The 13,324-nt window shown below is 44.1% G+C and overlaps 1 protein-coding gene across 1 annotated transcript; it reads right to left on the bottom strand.

Annotated features, from left to right (window-relative positions):
- Positions 1-1,071: 1,071 nt before the first annotated feature.
- PIN1 (peptidylprolyl cis/trans isomerase, NIMA-interacting 1) lies at positions 1,072-8,283 on the bottom strand. Its single transcript, XM_062511883.1, has 4 exons — positions 7,519-8,283; positions 4,262-4,453; positions 2,494-2,604; positions 1,072-1,181 (listed from the first exon to the last, which is right to left on the bottom strand). Exons 1-4 carry the CDS (start codon positions 7,823-7,825, stop codon positions 1,072-1,074), a joined length of 720 nt encoding a protein of 239 aa, XP_062367867.1. The 5' UTR covers positions 7,826-8,283.
- Between the last annotated feature and the right edge of the window lie 5,041 nt (positions 8,284-13,324).

The raw sequence follows: 13,324 nt of genomic DNA, 5'->3' as shown, positions 1-13,324 counted from the left end.
TCCCGTGAATTCCCACAGATTCCCACGGATTCCCAGGAATTCCCAAGGATTCCTGAGGATTCCCACTAGTTCCTGACTATTTCCATGGATTCTTGAGGATTCCCATGAATTCCAGAGGATTCCCAAGAATTCCCAAGGATTTCCATAAATTCATGGCGATTCCCAAGGATTCCTGTGGATTCTCACGGATTCTTGAGGACTCCCAAGACTTCCCAAGGATTTCCATGGATTCCTGAGGATTCCCAAGAATTCCCAAGGATTTCCATGGATTCCTGAGGATTCCCAAGAATTCCCAAGGATTTCCATGGATTTCTGAGGATTCCCAAGGATTTCCGTAAACTCACAACAATTCCCAAGGATTCCCCCAAATTCCCATGAATTCCCAAGGATTCCTATGTATTCTCACAGATTGAGGATTCCCAAGAATTCAAAAGGATTTCCATGGATTCCTGAGGATTCCCAAGAACTCCCAAGGATTTCTGATGATTCCCAAGAATCCCCAAGGATTCCTGAGGATTCCCAAGAATTCCCAAGGATTTCCATGGATTCCTGAGGATTCCCAAGAACTCCCAAGGATTTCTGATGATTCTCGAGAATTCCCAAGGATTCCTGAGGATTCCCAAGAATTCCCAAGGATTTCCATGGATTCCTGAGGATTCCCAAGAATTCCCAAGGATTCCCGAGGATCCCCAAGAATTCCCATTCCCAAGAATTCCCAAGAATTCCCAAGGATTCCCAAGAATTCCCATTCCCAAGAATTCCCAAGAATTCCCAAGGATTTCTGAGGATTCCCAATAATTCCCAAGAATTCCCCAAAAATTCCTGAGGATTCCCAAGAAACCCCCAAGGATTTCCACGGATTCCCAAGAATTCCCAAGGATTTCCACGGATTCCCAAGAAATTCCCAAGGATTTCCATAGATTCCCGAGGATTCCCAAGGATTCCCGTGGATTCCCAAGAATTCCCACGCGGATTTCCACCAATCCCTGTAGGCTCCCGCGGATCTCCACAGACTCATTCCCGAGGCTTCCCCGCGGAATTCCCGGGAATTCCGGCCCTTCCCAAGGCACTTCACTCCGTGCGGAGGATGATGTGGATCCCGGATTCCGTGAAAACGGGGCCGCTCATCTCGCCGGCCCGGAGCGCGAACGACGCGTCCTCGAACGCCTTCTGCATCTGCCCTGCGGAGAAAAACCCGGAATTCCGTCGGAAAGCGGGAGTTTCGGAGCCTTTTCCCAAAAAATAAAAAAAATTAAAAAAAAATAAAAAAATTGGGATTTGGAAAGGGAGGGGTCGATTCCCAAATTGGATCCCAATTGGAATTTTGGGGTTGTAAAAGTGAAAATAAAATTATTTAGGGAGAAAAGGAGGGAGAAGACCCAAAATTCCTTAAAAAATTTGGGATTTTGAGCCTTTTCCCAAAAAAACCAATTGGGATTTGGAAAGGGAGGGGTCGATTCCTAAATTGGATCCGAATTGGAATTTTGGGGTCGTAAAAGTGAAAATAAAAATATTTAGAGTGAAAAAGAGGGAAAAGACGTGAAATTCCCTAAAAAATTTGGGATTTTTGGCCTTTTCCCAAAAAAAAAAAAAAAAAAAAAAAATTGGGATTTGGAAAGGGAGGGGTCGATTCCCAAATTGGATCCCAATTGGAATTTTGGGGTCGTAAAAGTGAAAATAAAATTATTTAGGGAGAAAAGGAGGGAGAAGACCCGAAATTCCCTAAAAAATTTGGGATTTTTGGGGGTTTTCCAAAAAAAAAATAAAAAAAATTGGGATTTCAGGGGGGAAAAATTGGAATTTTTTTTTTTTTTTTGGGGGGGAGGAATTACCTGGAATTGGGATTTTTTTCAGGATAAATCCATGGATTTGGGATTTTTTGGGATGGATTCCCTGGATTTGGGGTTTTTTGGGATAAATCTTCTCATTTTTATTTTAAATAAATGCCCTGAAATTGGGAATTTTTTTGGGTATAAATCCCCTGAAACTGGGATTTTTTTGGGTATAAAAGCACTTAAATTTGGATTTTTTTGGGATAAATCCTCTGAAAATCTGGGTTTTTTTGGGTATAAATCCCCTGAAATTGGGATTTTTTTGGGGGATAAATCCCCTGAAATTGGAATTTTTTGGGTATAAAACCCCTGAAATTGGGATTTTTTTGAGGGTATAAATCCCCTGAAAATCTGGATTTTTTTGGGTATAAATCCCCTGAAATTGGGATTTTTTGGGGGGATAAATCCCCTGAAATTGGGATTTTTTGGGGGGATAAATCCCCTGAAATTGGAATTTTTTGGGTAAAAACCCCTGAAATTTGGATTTTTTTGGGATAAATCCCCTGAAATCTGGATATTTTTTTTGAGGATAAATCCCCCGGATTTGGGGATAAATCCACAGATTTGGGATTTTCTGGGAAGAATTCCCTGGATTTGGGGTGGTTTTTTTTGGGTTTTTTTTGTTTGTTTTTTTTAGGATTTTTTTGGAAGGAATCCTCACCTCTCCCAAATGCTCCCAAATCCCCTCCGGCCTTGGCCGAGCTGCAGTCGCTGAATTGAGAAGCCAAAGACTCAAAATCCTCCTCTCCTGATTTGATCTTCTGGATGTAACCTGGAAAATCCAGGAAAAAAAAAACAAAATTCCTAAAAATTAGGGGGGAAAAAAAAAAAAAAACATCCTGGGAATTCCCTCGGAAAGGAGAAAGAGCCCCAAAAACCCAGCCCGAAAATCGAGATTATTGGGGGTTTTCATCCCCCCCCCAAAAAAATATCGTTGGGAATAAATGGGAAAACCACAAAAAAATCCCCCCAAAATCCCCCAAACCATTGACGAGCTGCAGGGAACTCAAACACGGATCCGTAACCAGAAATTATAACCAAAAAATTCCCATTAAAAACCCCAAAAAACCCCAAAAAACCCCAAAAAACCCCAAAACCCCAAAACCCCCAAAACCCCAAAACCCCAAAACCCCAAAATCCCCCAAAATCCCCCAAAATCCCCCAAACCATTGACGAGCTGCAGGGAACTCAAACACGGATCCGTAACCAGAAACTATAACCAAAAAATTCCCATTAAAAACCCCAAAAACCCCAAAATCCCCCAAAATCCCAAAAACCCCAAAACCCCAAAATCCCCAAAAACCCCAAAATCCCCCAAACCATTGACGACCTGCAGGGAACTCAAACACGGATCCGTAACCAGAAACTATAACCAAAAAATTCCCATTAAAAACCCCAAAATCCCCCAAAACCCCAAAAATCCCCAAAACCCCCAAAACCCCAAAATCCCCCAAAATCCCCCAAACCATTGACGAGCTGCAGGGAACTCAAACACGGATCCGTAACCAGAAACTATAACCAAAAAATTCCCATTAAAAACCCCAAAAAACCCCAAATCCCCAAAACCCCAAAAAACCCCAAAATTCCCTAAAAAACCCCAAAATCCCCCAAACCATTGACGAGCTGCAGGGAACTCAAACACGGATCTGTAACCAGAAACTATAACCAAAAAATTCCCATTAAAAACCCCAAAAACCCCAAAATCCCGCAAAATACCAAAATCCCCCCAAAATCCCCAAACCATTGACGAGCTGCAGGGAACTCAAACACGGATCCGTAACCAGAAACTATAACCAAAAAATTCCCATTAAAAACCTCAAAAAACCCCAAAAAACCCCAAAAAACCCCAAAAAACCCCAAAACCCCAAAACCCCAAAATCCCCAAAAACCCCAAAAAACCCCAAACCATTGACGACCTGCAGGAAACTCAAACACGGATCCGTAACCAGAAACTCTAACCAAAAAATTCCCATTAAAAACCTCAAAAAACCCCAAAAAACCCCAAAAACCCCCAAACCCCCAAAATCCCAAAACCCCCAAAATCCCAAAACCCCAAAAATCCCCAAAATCCCCCAAAATCCCCCAAAATCCCCCAAACCATTGACGAGCTGCAGGGAACTCAAACACGGATCCGTAACCAGAAACTATAACCAAAAAATTCCCATTAAAAACCCCAAAAAACCCCAAAAACCCCCAAAATCCCAAAACCCCAAAAATCCCCAAAATCCCCCAAAATCCCCCAAAATCCCCCAAACCATTGACGAGCTGCAGGGAACTCAAACACGGATCTGTAACCAGAAACTATAACCAAAAAATTCCCATTAAAAACCCCAAAAAACCCCAAAAATCCCCAAAACCCCAAAACCCCCAAAATCCCAAAACCCCAAAAATCCCCAAAATCCCCCAAAATCCCCCAAAATCCCCCAAACCATTGACGAGCTGCAGCGCCTCCTCCTTGGAGCGGGTGATGCGCTCCTGCCTCCAGCTGGACGGGCGCCGTGATTGGCTGTGCTTCACCAACAGGTGCGAACAGCGCACGCGGCACGGCTCCGCCCTCCCCGCCCCGCTCGGCCGCTCCCATTGGCTGGCGTTCGTCAGGTGGTTGAAGTAATACACGCGGCCTGGAGGGGTTATTGATCAATTATCGGTTATTGATCGGTTATCGGTACTCATAAATATGGGTTATTGGAATTAAATTTCATCCTGTCCGCCCCAAAAATGCATTGAGGGACTCCCCAGGTTCAGTTTCACCAGGTGGTTGAAGTGGTACACGCGGCCTGGAGGGGTTATTGATCAGTTATTGATCAATTATCGGTTATTGATCGGTTATCGGTACTCATAAATATGGGTTATTGGAATTAAATTTCATCCTGTCCGCCCCAAAAATCCATTGAGGGACTCCCCAGGTTCAGTTTCACCAGGTGGTTGAAGTGGTACACGCGGCCTGGAGGGGTTATTGATCAGTTATTGATCAATTATCGGTTATTGATCGGTTATCGGTACTCATAAATATGGGTTATTGGAATTAAATTTCATCCTGTCCGCCCCAAAAATGCATTGAGGGACTCCCCAGGTTCAGTTTCACCAGGTGGTTGAAGTGGTACACGCGGCCTGGAGGGGTTATTGATCAGTTATTGATCAATTATCGGTTATTGATCGGTTATCGGTACTCATAAATATGGGTTATTGGAATTAAATTTCATCCTGTCCGCCCCAAAAATGCATTGAGGGACTCCCCAGGTTCAGTTTCATCAGGTGGTTGAAGTGGTACACGCGGCCTGGAGGGGTTATTGATCCGTTATTGATTAATTATTGGTTATTGATTGGTTATCGGTACTCATAAATATGGGTTATTGGAATTAAATTTCATCCTGTCCGCCCCAAAAATGCATTGAGGGACTCCCCAGGTTCAGTTTCACCAGGTGGTTGAAGTGGTACACGCGGCCTGGAGGGGTTATTGATCAGTTATTGATCAATTATCGGTTATTGATCGGTTATCGGTACTCATAAATATGGGTTATAGGAATTAAATTTCATCCTGTCCGCCCCAAAAATGCATTGAGGGACTCCCCAGGTTCAGTTTCACCAGGGGGTTGAAGTGGTACACGCGGCCTGGAGAGGTTATTGATCAGTTATTGATCAATTATCGGTTATTGATCGGTTATCGGTACTCATAAATATGGGTTATTGGAATTAAATTTCATCCTGTCCGCCCCAAAAATGCATTGAGGGACTCCCCAGGTTCAGTTTCACCAGGGGGTTGAAGTGGTACACGCGGCCTGGAGGGGTTATTGATCAGTTATTGATCAATTATCGGTTATTGATCGGTTATCGGTACTCATAAATATGGGTTATTGGAATTAAATTTCATCCTGTCCGCCCCAAAAATGCATTGAGGGACTCCCCAGGTTCAGTTTCACCAGGTGGTGGAAGTGGTACACACGGCCTGGAGGGGTTATTGATCAGTTATTGATCAATTATCGGTTATTGATCGGTTATCGGTACTCATAAATATGGGTTATTGGAATTAAATTTCATCCTGTCCGCCCCAAAAATGCATTGAGGGACTCCCCAGGTTCAGTTTCACCAGGTGGTTGAAGTGGTACACGCGGCCTGGAGGGGTTATTGATCAGTTATTGATCAATTATCGGTTATTGATCGGTTATCGGTACTCATAAATATGGGTTATTGGAATTAAATTTCATCCTGTCCGCCCCAAAAATGCATTGAGGGACTCCCCAGGTTCAGTTTCACCAGGGGGTTGAAGTGGTACACGCGGCCTGGAGGGGTTATTGATCAGTTATTGATCAATTATCGGTTATTGATCGGTTATCGGTACTCATAAATATGGGTTATTGGAATTAAATTTCATCCTGTCCACCCCAAAAATGCATTGAGGGACTCCCCAGGTTCAGTTTCACCAGGGGGTTGAAGTGGTACACGCGGCCTGGAGGGGTTATTGATCAGTTATTGATCAATTATCGGTTATTGATCGGTTATCGGTACTCATAAATATGGGTTATTGGAATTAAATTTCATCCTGTCCGCCCCAAAAATCCATTGAGGGACTCCCCAGGTTCAGTTTCACCAGGTGGTTGAAGTGGTACACGTGGCCTGGAGGGGTTATTGATCAGTTATTGATCGGTTATCGGTTATTGATCAGTTATCGGTACTCATAAATATGGGTTATTGGAATTAAATTTCATCCTGTCCGCCCCAAAAATGCATTGAGGGACTCCCCAGGTTCAGTTTCACCAGGTGGTTGAAGTGGTACACGCGGCCTGGAGGGGTTATGGATCAGTTATTGATCGGTTATCGGTTATTGATCGGTTATCAGATATAGATTGATTATTGGTACTCATAAATATGGGTTATTGGTATTAAATGTCATCCTATGTGTCTGAATTAATCCATTGAGAGACTCCCCAGGTTCCGTTTCACCAGTTGAAATGGGTAGTACCCGGGGCCTGGAGGCTTATTGATCACTTATTGATCACTTATTGATCACTTATTGATCACTTATTGGCTATTGACCAGTGATTGGTTACTGACTGATGCCAAAAACGGACATTAATGACCCTAAAAAACCGACTTGGGAGCTCCAAAAATCAATTTCTGACCCCCCCAAAACCTCCCCCCCCCAGTTCCTCAAATTCCCCTGGCTGAGGTGACGCCCCCCCCCCCCCAATTACCCTCATGAGGGGGAACCCCCACCCCAAAATTCCCCTCGCGGAGGTGCCCCCCCCTCCCCTCCCTGAGGCCATGACCCCCCTCAAATGAAGGGGAACCCCCAAAATCCCCTCATGGAGTTGTCGACCCCCCCCCCTCTAAAAATTGGGCGTCCCCCATTTCCTAAAGATAGAACCCCCTAAATTAGAGGGACCCCCCCCCCCCCAAAATTCCCCTCACGGAATTGACGCCCCCCGTTCCCCCAAACCCCCCTAAATTGGGGTATCCTCCTTTCCCTGAGGTGATGCCCTCCTCAGGACCCCCCCTTAATTCGGTGCCCCCCCCTCAAATTCCCCTCACGCATCTCCCTCCTCCCCCGCCCCCCCACGCCCCCTCATCCCCTCCAATACCCATCACCGCCGCCCCCACCCCGTTTTCCCACCTCTTCCATCCCCGCTGTTCCTTCCCAGCGGCTCCCCGGATCCCCCCCGGGCGCTCCCCGCCCTCAGGCCCTCACCGGAGCTGCGGCTCATGCGCTTCTCCCACCCCGCGGGCAGCTTCTCCTCCTCCGCCATCTTCCCTTCCCTCTGCCCGCCCTCCTCGGCCCGCCCACACCGGAACGCCGAGGGACGGGGAAAACCCGCCCATCTCGCGCTGCCATTGGTCAGAAGGGACGCGGCGCCCCTGTCTCCGCAATTCCATTGGTGGAACCGCCCGTCAATCGAACACGCGGTGAAGCCGAGAAGCACGCGGGAGAGGAAGGACGGCGGCCGCGCGTGGGCAAAATTAATGGCAAGGCGAACCCGCAGTGCCGCATCGCCCATCCTCGGTTACGGTATCTCGGTCCCACCGGAGCCACGAAATAAACGGAGACTTCAAAAGAAGCTTTATTATAAATAAATTCAACGCTCCGAAACACGCGCGGCGCGTTGAAAGCCTCAACGTAGCGCCGGTTTGGCCACAGCGGGGATACGAGGGCTACACCCGGGCCTCGGGAGGTGAACGGGGGACAACTGGAGAACCGGGGGAATACCGAGGGCAATCGGCAGTCGCTCCTGGTCGTTCATCCCCGTCGTGCATTTCATACGCAGCAGGAATTCAGGACAAAAAGTGTGTGTGTGTGGGGGGGGGGGGTGGTCGGTGGATTTTGGGGAGGGCGAAGAGGCGTACGGAGCCTCCCCCGGGACCTGAGGAGCTTGCCCGGGACCTTTCAGGAGGCTCCCAGTACTTCCCAGGCCCTCCCGGTGCCACCAGAACATCCCCGGTACCTCTAGGCCGCCATTTTGCCGGGCCCGGAAGTGGCGAGATTTTTTAAAATGCGGATATGACGTCACACACCGCACCTGTTGCTTGGTAACGGCCTTTGTTGTTAGCAACGGCCAAGATGGCGGCGGGAGCAGCCTGGGGCGCCCCGCCGGTGGGGACTGGGGGCAACTGGGAGTTACTGGGAGGGCACCGGCAGTTACTGGGAGCTACTGTGAGGTCGCTGCGGGTCACTGGGAGTTACTGGGGGATTCTTCGGAATCCGAGGGGTCACTGGGAACAAGCGGGACAGGGAGGGGACAAATGGCGCTCAAACCCACCCCATCCCCGCCTTTTCCCCCGTCCTCTCCTCGCGCTTTTCCCTCATTTTTCTCTCATTTTCCTCGCATTTTCCCTACCTTTGTTATCCCCCTCTCCGCCTTTTTTTCCCCCCTCCCGCTCTTTTCTTCCCGCTCTTTTCTTCCCGCTCTTTTTTTTCCCGCCCTTTTCCCGCCCCCTCAGGGACTCGACGCCATTTTGACCCCGAATCTTCTGGAATTCTGACCAGAAAATCGGCAGGAATTTGGCCCCGGTGACGAAATGCGGTGACATTTCCAGGTCTCCGTGCCCTCGGAATTCAGGGATTTGTTCCCAAATCCAATTTTTTGGGTCTTTTTGTTTTGTTTTGTTTTTTTTTGTTTTGTTTTGTTTTGTTTTTTTAGGGGCTAATTCCCGATTTTACCCTTTTCCCAGACGTGTTTTTTTTTTTCTTGGGGGGGGTGGAGTGGGGTTTGTAGGCGGCAGCTCCGGGATTTTGTGGATTTAATTCAAAGGGAGGAGGAAAAAATCCTTGAAAATTCCCTGAAAAATCCCCCCAAAATTAGAATAAAATTTCTCTGAAATCCACAAAGAATCCTTCAAAAGGTGTTAAAAATGCACAAAAACCCCACCCCAAATCTGCAAAAAAATAAATTCTAACAAAAATTCATAAAAAGTCCCCGAGAATCCACAAACATTTCCCCAAAATCCACAAAAATATACATTAAAAGTCCACAAAAATCCCCCAAATCCCTTAAAAGTTACCCCAAAATTAAAAAAAAAAAAATACACAAGATTTTACAAACCCTGCAATCCGAAAATAACACACGAAGATTTTTAAAATTTGCTTAAATTCCCCTACAAATGAAACAAAAAATAAAATTAATAAAAAGCTTTTAAAAATCAACGAAAACCCCAGGAAAACCTCACCCAAAATCCATCAAAAATCACAGCGAAATCCACAGAAATTCGTCCCCCCCCAAAAAAAAAAATTCTTTAAAAAATAATTTTAAAACCCCTTCTCAAAATTCCTAAAACTCCTCGGATGAAGGGCTAAAAAAAAAAAAAAACAAAAAGAAAAAAAAAACCATAAAAAAAACCCCAGGAATTCTTTGGGATTGGCCCCAATCCAAGTTTTAAAATCCCCCAAAATTCCTTGGATTAAATTTTAACCTTCTGGAGGGGGAGGGGGAACTGAAACATTCCTGGGATCTTTCTCGGCTTTCTCCTGATCCTGAAAAATCCCCAAAAATTCCCCCCAAAAATTCTGGGATGGATGAGGAGGAGCTCCAGGATGACCTGCGCCAGTTCCCAGGTGGAATTCCCGGATTTTTTCCCTCATTTTTCCAAAGGTTTTTTCCCTTCCCTCTTCCTCCCCTGATCAAAGAATTTGGATAATCCCCCCAAAAAATTCCAATCCTGGGAGCTTCAAATTCCTGGAATTCCTAAAAGAGTCATGGAAATAATCAGAAAATCATTTTTAAAAATATAATTTCCTCAATAATTCTCAAAATAATTCTCAAAATAATTCTCAAAATAATTCTCAAAACGATTCCCAAATTAATCATTGGAACAAATTATCCCAATTAAAAGAATTCTGGAATTAATCAGGAATGAATCCCTGAATAATTCCCAATAAAAGGATCCCAAATCTTGGGAATTATCCTCAATTTTTCCCCTGCTGGAGCAGAACTCGGAGCATTCCCAGTTATTGATTAATCCCTGGATAAACAGAGCAGGAAAAACTGGGGGGAAATCCTGGGAAAAGCGAGGGGGGAATTTTTCCTTGGATTTTCCCTGAATTTTTCCTTGATTTCCCTTGAAGTTTTCCCTTCCTTTTCCCAAAGTTTTTCCTTGACGTTCCGTGATTTTTTTTTTCCTTGATTTTTTTTTTTCTTTTTTTCTCCTTGATTTCCCTTGAAATTTTCCCTGCTTTTCCCCAGGACTTTTCTTTCCTTTTTCCCCTCCGTTTTCCTGAATTTTTCCTTTCATTTCCCCTGCGTTGCCCGTGGCTTCTCCTTAATTTTTTCCAGGATTTTATCCTTCTTTTTCCATGATTTATCCCGTTTCTTCCCTGTTTTATCCCCACCTTTTTTTTTTTTTTTATTTTTTTCCCCACCATTTTCCCTCCTTTCCCTCCGTTTTTCCCATTTTTTTCCCCCCCCATTTTTCCTGTTTTTCTCCCCATTTTCCAGCCCGTTCCGTTCTCCCTCTGCGGCTCCGCTCGTTCTCGGCCGTGTACCTGACCCTGGCTCTGACCTCTCTGCTCCTGCTGGTCCTCAGCTCCCTGGCGCTCTCCAGAGGTGCCCAAAATTCCCAAAAAATCCCTCCCAAAATCCCCAAAAGTCCCCCCGAAAATTCCCCCAAAATTCCCAAAACTCCCTCCCAAAATCCCCAAAAGTCCCCCTGAAAATTGCCCCAAAATTCCCAAAAATTTCCTTCAAACATCCCCAAAAGTCCCCCCGAAAATTGCCCCAAAATTCCCAAAAATTTCCTCCTAAAATCCCCAAAAGTCCCCCCGAAAATTCCCCCAAAATTCCCAAAAACCCCTCCCAAAATTCCCCCAAAATCCCCCCAAAATTCCCAAAAATTTCCTTCAAAAATCCCTCCAAAAATGCCCAAAAAATTCCCCCAAAATTCCACAAAACCCCCCTCAAAAATCCCTCCCAAAAATTCCCCCGAAAATTCCCCCAAAAATCCCTCCCAAAATCCCCAAAATTCCCCCGAAAATTCCCCCAAAATTCCCAAAAAATCCCTCCCAAAATTCCCAAAAATCCCCCTGAAAATCCCTCCCAAAATTCCCCCCAAAATCCCCCCAAAATTCCCAAAAATTTCCTTCAAAAATCCCTCCAAAAATGCCCAAAAATACCCCCGAAAATTCCCCAAAATTCCCAAAAATTCCCCTGAAAATTCCCCCCAAAATTCCCAAAAATCCCTCCCAAAATTCCCAAAAATTCCCCTGAAAATTCCCCCCAAAATTCCCAAAAATTTTCTCCAATAATCCCTCTTAAAATCCCCAAAATTCCCCCCAAAATCCCCCCAAAATTCCCAAAAATTTTCCTCCAAAAATCCCTCTTAAAATTCCCCCAAAATTCCCAAAAATCCCTCCCGAAAATTCCCCCAAAATTCCCAAAAATTCCCCTGAAAATTCCCCCCAAAATTCCCAAAAATTTTCTCCAATAATCCCTCTTAAAATTCCCCCAAAATTCCCAAAAATCCCTCCCAAAATTCCCAAAAATTCCCCCCAAAATCCCCCCAAAATTCCCAAAAATTTTCTCCAATAATCCCTCTTAAAATCCCCAAAATTCCCCCGAAAAATCCACAAAATTCCCCAAAATTTTCCTCCAAAAATCCCTCTTAAAATTCCCCCAAAAGTCCCAAAAACCCCTCCCAAAATTCCCCCGAAAATTCCCCCAAAATTCCCAAAAATTCCCCTGAAAATTCCCCCCAAAATTCCCAAAAATCCCTCCCAAAATTCCCAAAAATTCCCCTGAAAATTCCCCCCAAAATTCCCAAAAATTTTCTCCAATAATCCCTCTTAAAATCCCCAAAATTCCCCCGAAAATTCCCCCAAAATTCCCAAAAATCCCCAAAAATCCCCCCCCAAAACCTCCCGAATTCCCAAAATTCCCAACATTTCCCCCCCCCCCCCCCCAAGCCAATCCCTTCCCTCAAAATTCTGATTTTTCTGGAATTTTTTGGCCCGTTTTATTTTGGATTTTTTTTTTTTTTTCCCTTCCCCAGTTTCTTCCATTTCCTCCAAACTCCACCAGGAACCTCAAGGTTGGAATTTTTCCGATTTCGATTCTTTCCGTAAGTCCCAAAATTCCCCCCCAAAAAATTCCTGAAATTTTTCCCTTCTGGATCTTCCCCATATCCCAAAATTTTTTTTTTTTGGGGGGGGGGGGCGAAAAAAAATTCGAGGAGTTTTTTTGGTTTTTTTTTTTTTTTAGGGGTGCAAAAATTCTCCTAAATTTCAACTTTTGGGATGAAAAAATCACCAAATTCCCCCCCCCAAAAAAAATTTATTTTTTTTTTTAGGGGAAAAATAAAAAATAAAAAATCCAAAATATCAATATTTGAGGGAGAAAAATCCCCCAAATTCCAAATTGAGGGAATTTCAGGAGAGAATTTGGGGATAAAAATCCCAAATTCAGGGAATTTTTAGAGAGAGGAAAAAAAATGCAAAATTCCCTTTTTTTTTTGTTTTTTTTTTTTTGTTTTTTTTTTTCCCCCCCCACAATTTTTTAGGGAGAAAAATGCAAAAAATTCCAATTTTTTTTTTTTTCAGGATTCTTTGGGAGAAAAATTCCAAATTTTCAACATTTGGGTCATGTTTGGGACAAAAAAAAAAAAAAAAAAATTCCAAATTTCCTACATGGATGTCATTTTTTTCCCCCGCATATTAAAAAATAAAATAAAAAATAATAATCCCAGTTTTGAGAATTTTTAAACACCAAAACTCCCAAATTCCCAGATGAAATTCCCAAAAAAATTAAATTTTTCATGGGGAAAAAATATAATTTGGGTAATTCCAGGCAACAAAATCCCTAAAAAAAAAAAAAAAAAAAAAAATAAAGTTTGGGTTTTGGTTTTATTTGGAGGAAGGGAATCCCAAAAATAAAAAAAAAAAAAAATTTTTGGTTTTTTTTTTTTGGGAAAAAGAATCCCTAAAAAAATTCAGTGTTTTGGGTCTTTTTTTCTGGGAAAAAAATTTGTCAGAAATCCCCAAAACGCCGCAGATTTTTCCCCTCCCGAATTCC

The sequence above is a fragment of the Cinclus cinclus genome, chromosome 32 (assembly GCF_963662255.1).
Source record: "Cinclus cinclus chromosome 32, bCinCin1.1, whole genome shotgun sequence".
NCBI lineage: Eukaryota > Metazoa > Chordata > Aves > Passeriformes > Cinclidae > Cinclus > Cinclus cinclus.
The sequence above is the reverse complement of the archived record's forward strand: the minus strand, read 5'-3'. Positions and strand labels throughout refer to the sequence as shown.